We start from the raw sequence: 8,665 nt of genomic DNA on the forward strand, positions 1-8,665 counted from the left end.
ATATCTTCTCGCGTAGTTGTCTTAAAAGCTTACCTGGCCTGTAGAAACAGCATTATCGAAACTGCTAAGAAAGCGGTCGCCATGTAAATCCAGACGTCGGTTGACAACGGCGACAGAAACGAGAACAGATCCGGTTCCTTCTCCTCCGGTTTCCTGTATAAAATGCTGATACCTAGCGAACGTATCGGATAAAATAGCATTGTCGTCAGATTTATCGTGTAAATGGGACGCGCGATAAGGAATTAGAAACGCCCGTACCTAGGTTCATGAACGGCATTGTAAAATCGACCGCGCTCTCGCGCTCGTACGTAATTGTCAGATCGCAAATAGCCAGATCCGCATCCTGAAAAGGATCCCTGCATCCTTATTCCGTTTAATCGAATGTAAGATAAACTTTATATACACGGGAACAATTACGTACGTGATCCAATAAACGTCTAATCAGGCCATTCCATTGTTTCGTTTCCTTGTTCAACGTGCCGTAATTACCGTCCGGCACCAGCTCGAACTCATATTTAAAATTTAACAATTTGGCAATCTCCTCGATGAGATCGATGCAGAAGCCTTCGTAACGCTTTTGTTCGATTAATATTCCTCGAGTCGCGCTGTCTGTCACTTCCATTACGTACGGTGGACCCTGATCAATTATCATTAATTATTATTGATTAACAAGGGTACAATTATTAGCAATAAAAAAATATCATCCGAGAATTTTTTTTATATATTCATTCGTAAATTTCTTTCCAATTGCAAAAATTGTACTCGAATTTTCATCAAGATATATCGATATATCTTAATCAATAATTTTTTAATTCGAACAGATTGTGTATTACTTACTAATTTAGTGCTAATCTTGAATTTCTTCTGTTCAATAGATTTATACAAATAACTCTCCCGTTCCTTTTCGTTGTCGGCCGCGTGAAGACCTTCTGGATCCCAATATCCTATTTCCACGCTCTCATCTTGTCTCACGTCTATGATCTTTAACTTGAAGAATTGGCGTTGACCATTTTCGTCGATTGTAATCGGCCCTGTTATCTTTCCCTCTTTGGATAGCTATAGAAATCATTAACAATTTTTTCTTTCTTTATTTACAGAGAAATTTTAGGAGGATATATTTGAATTTCTTACGAGCGAAATAACATTGTGCATAAAATTGTGATTAAATTAATCATAATTCAAGCTAATTTGAACTAGGCTTTAAGTGTTTACGTTGCAAGAAAAATAGTTTCAAGAAAACTTTACCTCGCGTATCACGTTGGTAATGTTGGGACCTGCGTTGTATTTCTCTTCTCCTTCACAAGAGAGCGGTACTGGGTCAATAGTTTCACCCTCTGTGTTATCCTGATTCCTTGCGTTTAAAGTTTCCAGCGCGTTATACACCAGGAAGACGGAATCATATAAAATGGCCGATTCCACCTTTTTAAAGTAATATCTAATTAATTACAACGAAATTACACGATTTCCATGACATCATGAACTACTAAAACTGTACAATTATCCAAGCAATTTCAAGAAAACTCAAATCAATCGATTTTGAATTAATTTAGAAATTTTTCAATTAATTTAAAGTCTTCAATATATCATTAGCAAGATTGTTATAACCGATGTTCTTCCAGAAATAAGCACGTTTATCATTTAATTTATCTAAACCTGATTAAACCTTATTAAAATTAGAAAAAATTTAAATCGCTATAATTCTAAAGATAGTGATTTCTGGTCAATGAATAAATAATTAGAAACGTTGAATCTTATCCTTTAAAATATTTTTTGAATTATCTCGATATATGATTTTCATCGAGAGATATCATTTTTTGATCTCTCACTCACGTCTCATTGACCTATCCCAAATTCCAGACGAGTAACAATCGCGATTCTTAGAAAAATATAATATTTCCAGGAAAAAACTCGATCGATAGAATTCATAATTTCTGCCTATATTAAATACTTATGGAAATTTCGAATCCTTTCAACATTTTGACAACCAATTGAAATATGAAAGAGAAGACTTCGATGGCATTTCCTCTATTTTCTGAACGAGTTTCGATGACAAAATTTTTATTTCTTTTCCTTCGAAAAGATTTACACGAAAAATGATGGTTTCATTTGTGACTTTACACGATTGCAACGATTTGTTGTTGGAGATACAAAGCGTATACAAAGATACATAATTTAGAATATATTTCACGGATTGTACGATATATTTTCTACGTAATATTTGTACAATTCAACTACAATCCGCTCATAACCAACCACTAATTAATCTCTCTAAGAATTGAATACGAAAATTCCTGTAATCCCTGTTCCATACCCTGGAACAGAGAATTTTACTTAATCCGACATTTTGTAATTCAGACCCTTCGTTTCGTTTGCACGAAGTAACAAGATGTTAGCAACGATCCGTTCTAATGAGAAATGAAACGTTAAGCCGTCCAATTTCCCAGAATTATAAAACAACACGATTAAACGTTTCATTGCACAGCGCGTTTGCATACAGGAGAAAGCATATTGCTCGCGTTCGTGCACTCGGCCCACGATACAAAGCGGATCGGCGAGGGCTAATGAAACGAAAATTAAGGGAGGCCGTCAGCTGTTCGCAAGTATCATGTCGCGGCTAGATTTTCCGGAAAACGAAAGGCATCCTCGAACACGAGAGTGCAACTTCATTATATCGGCTAGTTAATGAAGAAATTATCTTATAATTGCAAGACCTTGTGCTCCTCCATTCAGGCGATTCTGAGAATGCAAGGAACGTTTGAAGAAGACACGAATATAGTTCGAGGATGTAGAAACGTCTAATTTGCAATAATTTTATTTTTAAATTTTATTATTCACAACGAAGATTGCTTTAACATTGTAATGTAGAACTATAACTAAGAACTTGCTTAATCTTCGAATGTTTTCGAACAAAAGAATTTTCTTCTGGAGACCTTTAATTCGAGAGAAACCGAGGGATCCTCTTTAAGATAATATCGAAGATTCGTTTATCTTCTACTTTTTTAATATTCGATCACTCGATTGATCATATCGATGCTCTTTATATTAGCTCTTTGCGTGGAATTTAATATTACGAAGGGAGCGAAGGAAAATTCAAAGGAACGACGAATTTAATTTTTAACGAAAACGAAAAATATTGAATTGAATTATTATATCCTATAATATCAATCTTCGAGGGTGACCATGCTCTCTTATAAATGAATCATTCACGAGATTTCTATTCGTTCACCGATTCGTTCGAAAAGAAATATCATTTAAGAAAATTATGGAAACATTCTTGAGAATTCGATGTCATTTTACCAAGTACCAATTCGTGAAGATTCACTTTATAATCCACGCTCATTACCAAAAATATCAAAAATACCGACGCTTGAAATATTTGTCCGCCACTTGGCGAGCGCGAAGGAAATATCGGCGAATATTATCATTTCATTATCTACCTATCTTAATTATATATCCCTATACAGAAAATTGGATGGAAAATAAATTCATCGGAAGAATTATACGTTTATATTTACCCAATTAATTCCTTCCACCTCGTTTCCTTTCTCGTTTCGCAAATTCAGTCCAGTAATATTGATCGTTGATTCTTCCTGCACCTCCCACAGGGACAATTTTGCCGAATCCTAGAATAAATTCGTAAAAAAAAAAAAAAAAGAAAAAGAAAAAAAATTCTTAATCGTATCAACAACATTACAATATAAAACAAAAACGAAGAAAAATAACATAAGTGGCGATCGCATTGCTCACCCTGTATACATACGCGCGCGAGCTACATCTATACATATATAACACAAGTACGATTCTCATCTTTATCCAAGACATAATTTTAAAAAGTGTCGATTGCCAGCCGCACCCCATTTCTATTTGGCGGCGGAGCCAAGCTTTCGAGCCGCGCTGTCATCTATCTCGGATGCCCCCCTCTCTCTCTCCCTCTCTCTCTCTCCGAATTCATCGCTGACCACCGAAAAAACGATCGGTCATCGTCGATAACATGCATACACGTGTCTCGACCCGGATTCGAGAACACCAATCGTGAAACTTGGAATGTTAAGCGGCGGACCCTTCGAGGGGTCGTTCGCCTTCTTCTTGTCTCTTGGTGCAACAAGCGAGAAATAACTTGGAAACTCCGCGCTAACTATAAGAAGTGTGTCTGCAAACGAACGAATCTGCGGAAGCGACTCGATGGTTCGTTGACTCCCTCGTTTTTCCTTCTCGAATTTCTCTTATTTCGAAATATACGAATCCTATTTTATAGGGAAACGTCTCGATTCAACGTGTCTGCTCCAATGATTTATGACGAGATGATAATATTCGAACGGGATTAAAAAAATGCACGATACACGAATGTAACGAAAATAAAGGGAGGAGGAGGAGGAACTGTCACCAAAGTTCGCGATTATCGAATACTATTGTTACGAACGAGTTATAATATAATATATGATGGCAAGAAAGTTGTTGCTGCGAGGCGTAACGAAGTTTGGACGCTAATTTTCAATCTACCCGCGCTGCACGAGCTATCCCCCAATTACAAAGTTGCAATCTGTCCGAACTTATCAAGTCAATCTTTTTAATCCATGGTAAAAAGTTTAAAGCGAATCTTCACTTTCTTCACAGATTATAACCTCCTCTTCAAGGACTAATTATCCAGGGTACGATATAGCATTATATCGCGCTCGTTCAATTAAAATTTCTTCGATCGCGCGCACAACCCTTTCCTCCGCAATTAAAACGAGCGTTTGCCGACTCCGTTAAAGTCGAAAGTCCGCTCCGCTTCAGGATTATCGAATATAATCGTGGGATAGTGGGGACGTTGACGTTGACGTGGGTCCAGTTCCCCGGGTTCCGTTCTCTAACATCGTTCAACGAGCCGCGTCTTCCACGAATTTCTCGATAGCTCGGACAAATATAGATGCACCGTGAAATTCCACGCGAATCCATACGACACGCCACGCCTTCCCTTCCCTTCCCTTTCCATTCCCGCCTCGTTTCTCCGTACACACAGGACAAATTTCGAATATTTGCGAAGCGCATGGCGAAACGTTCGAATAACTCTCTGTCAAAGCGATCAAAGTGTTCCTTCTTTAAAACGTTAAAACGTTTTGGAAAGAGGGGAGGGCCTCGAAACGTATAGAAGATTTGACCGCTTCGACGACTCGTTCATAGAAATGGACACTTGAAGCGTAACGAGTCAAGATATATCGAAAAACGTAATACTTTGTGGATAAGTAATTTCTGTAAAGAAATAATAGAATTGAAACGATGGTCGAACGAGTTCTCGACCTTCTTCGAACGTAGCTCTAAAAAGGACACAGCCTTCGTTCTCTTTTCCAGTCCAACTCCCCCGGTAAATCGCACGAGTTCCCTCTAACTTTGCATTGTCTTTGGGTACGCGCACGCTTCGACGCGACAAAAGGGGCGCTTCTACGCGTCACCCGGAGGACGTCGAGTTGTTCCGCTTTGAAACAAAGAAAGAAAAAAAAGGAAAGGAAAGGCAAAAAAGGAAGAAAAGAGGGATTCGAGGGGAGAGAGAGAGAGAGAGAGAGAGAGGAAGAGACATACGTAGAGAAAGAGAGAAAAGGAAACGATACGCCTCGCGCGAAAACCCTCGACTCGCCGCGAACGTCGTTATTTATGAAGGTATTGTTACGTGCCCGGTGGTAATGCGTCATAAAAAGCGGATTCCAGGGTGCGGTGGTGAACGAAGGAATGTTCAGACGGCACGCCATTACCGGCGTATCGTTGAAAACAATTACTCGGAGCAATTTATGGGTACGTTTAATAAAAAGGCTGGCAATTGTAACCGGCTAATGCAGTTACTACGCCCGGGGTGAACGTGACCGCGACACGTTCCATGGATTTATTAATGAAATTCCCTTGGAAAAGCCGCGGTCGGGGAAACCGCGAGCGTTATCTCCGCTAACTGCCCGGCCTCGACGAGAAAATCTTGCAGGGTGACGACGTGCTCTCGAATGCTGCGATGATTTTTAAGCGAGACGTCGAAAGATTTATCCTGGCATTTTTTTCAAACATTTTTTATGGATGGATGGATGGATGGACGGACATTTCTGGTTACGATTTATCAACGATTTTTCTATACTTGATTTCGATTCGTTCGTTTGTTTCGTGATCTAAATGCGATCTTTGGGACGCATGGCGGTGAATTAGTTTTTTTACATACTTCATAATGTAAACACATTTGACAAATTTTACGCCACCCACCGGAATTTTCAATTTCCAGCTTTTGTCCCAGTGAAATTAGGAGAGGAAATGTCAAACCGATGTCGCGGAATACGAACCCACCACTTTCGTATGGATGCCCCCGTTTGTTCAAACACGTAAATCTCCCTTCATCGTGATATTTAAACTTCGTTACGTTTACGCTTGGACAAATGAATTTTCCAAAAAAATATGCTCGTTACGAAAAGAAAAAAAAAATGAAATAAAATGAAATGAAATGAAACGCGAGGAAACGCGTTTAGAGTTTACTTGGAGAGACGAAATACGAATGTGGGGGGGGTAAAATATTCGCGCATGTTGCGAAGATAAACTCGTTCTAAACAAAGAGAGAGGAGAAAATAGATCGGGATTTCATCTCGAATTTTCCTCCAAGTTTGATCCAACGTGATCCACTTTTCCTCCGTCGTTAAGATTAAATTATGGTAGATTGGTCGATCGTGAGATGAATCGAGTTTCCGAGTGGAGGAGATCGTACGCATATAAAGTAGAATGTGGCGTAATACCAGGTAAGTAATTAAGAAATTACAGTACTCCGCCAACAGCTTGACCTCCTTCGCCTGATAGAGCACATCGATGATGTTCCTCGGCTCGACGTCGATGATCACGTTGCAGATCGACATGGCACGAATCTCCTTCAGTATCGGACGAAAATCCGGCCCTTCCCCCAACCTTCTTATCGTCACCGCAGTGTCCTTCTTTCGTCTCAGAGACAGAGCCTTTTGAATCCGCGACAGGCCGTCGTTGTTTTGGTAGACGGCCGCGAAAGTGGTCCACTTCATGGATTCGACCACGTCGGCGATCGCCTGGGCAAAATTTTCATTCATTCTGGTACAATGATTTATATTGATATTCGATAATCTGTTTCTGGCCAGGCTTGTTAAAGTTAATTTAATGATACATGATATAAAAGGGAAAGGATTATGCGATGCAAGATACGACAAAGATATCACGAAAGTGGGCCGATATTCTTCAACGATCGTTTTTTTACAAAATTCATGTTCACAAATTGAGGCAGAAAGAAAATTGAGAAATCAGTTTATGCAAACGTGAATTTGCATAAACTTTTAAATCTGGGGAAAATCGTGGGGGAATTCGTTATACACTCGGATCGTTGTCGGTCGAGAAAACGAACGTCGAACGCCGTACGCGATAAATTAAGGGAAGACTGCGGTTAGATGCGAAAATTCGACGAATGGAAATTTCTTTCTGCGAAACGGGCGTAAAAATGGCGTGAAATAGGCGTCGCGTTGCCACCGAAATAAAAGAGAGGGAGAAAAATCGAACGAAATGAAAAAAAATCTTCAAAGGACGTATGGATGGGAAAATATTGAAATATTTTTACGTTTTTCCAGCGCGAAAGAATTTTTTTTTTTTTTTTTGATAAAATCATGATATCTCGCGGATCGACAGTTCGAAGAGCGAGGGTGAGTCGGGGGAAGAAATTGGCGTGCGTGAAATTACGATATTTGCGACGATGAAGATTAAATACGATGAGATAAATTGACGGATACTCGATATATTTGAAAATCTGGTTAATTTAAAACTCGTCGTGTTCCTTCCCCAAAGCGGCAATTGATTTGAAGAAGCGCGTGATAAATTTGACGCGCATTAATCGCATTAATCGTATAAATAATTCGATTGCTTTATCCGCGCATAACGAAGGCCATTTTAATATTCTTAGCCTCATAAGCTTGTAACGAGCATCGATATATAATTCGATGTAATCTTCTTATTGATCGCCTATGGACGATAACATTCAATCGTTTAATCGTTTCTCTTTCCGTTTCCACGTATTTCGCGCGTTTTTTTACATAACGGCTTCCTTTATATTCCCATTTCCCCGTTTCTTCGCTCTTCGACGCGATCGTATTTACGCATGGCATACGAGCGAGCGCCACGCGCTGCGCCAATTTAACCACAGGATTTAAACTAACCTAACACAGCGGGAGGAACGCTTTAATTGCGCTATAAAGATCGAAACGGTGAGTAATCCTTTACGCCCGCCACGCTCGTTCGTCGACAATTTTAATTAAAGCTTAATCGGTGGAGGGGGGGGAAGTACCCCGCCTCGATTCGTCTCAACTTGGTTTTCGTTTGTTTTCCCGCGTCCGTGTGAAAAGAGCGGGGGGAGAATAAAAACTCATCCGGCCGTCGTCGTTAGCCGTCGTCGAAGTTCGGTCTTTGATCGCGCTCATTAGCCTCGACTAGCCGGTTTAATGCGCCAGCTACTTCAAACCCGTTCGATTTGCCTCGTTAAACGAGTAATTTAAAATTGCATCGAAACGCGCCACCTTTGCTCCCCCTTTTCTTCGCTCCTCGCCATTTTTCCTTTAAACGATTTCCTTCCCCGACCATCGACCCGTAAAGGTGTCGCGCATTTGTGCGTACGTATACACGTAAAAAAAAAAAAAAAAAAAAAAAGGAAAAA

At 39.8% G+C, this 8,665-nt stretch overlaps 1 protein-coding gene across 3 annotated transcripts in view; it reads right to left on the reverse strand.

Moving 5' to 3' along the window:
• Positions 1-8,665, reverse strand: part of LOC102679151 (glutamate receptor ionotropic, kainate 2-like) — a 98,516-nt gene that overhangs the window by 4,457 nt on the left and 85,394 nt on the right. For all 3 annotated transcript variants that reach the window (XM_006612836.2, XM_031509130.1, XM_006612835.2), the window contains 7 exons: positions 6,741-7,040; positions 3,516-3,623; positions 1,246-1,419; positions 838-1,056; positions 422-637; positions 259-343; positions 34-172 (listed from right to left, as the gene is read on the reverse strand). In XM_006612836.2, the coding sequence (XP_006612899.1) occupies positions 34-172; positions 259-343; positions 422-637; positions 838-1,056; positions 1,246-1,419; positions 3,516-3,623; positions 6,741-7,040 (1,241 nt within the window). The remainder of the gene's footprint in view (positions 1-33; positions 173-258; positions 344-421; positions 638-837; positions 1,057-1,245; positions 1,420-3,515; positions 3,624-6,740; positions 7,041-8,665) is intronic.

This window comes from Apis dorsata, unplaced genomic scaffold, assembly GCF_000469605.1.
Source record: "Apis dorsata unplaced genomic scaffold, Apis dorsata 1.3 scaffold_127, whole genome shotgun sequence".
In the NCBI taxonomy this organism is placed as follows: domain Eukaryota; kingdom Metazoa; phylum Arthropoda; class Insecta; order Hymenoptera; family Apidae; genus Apis; species Apis dorsata.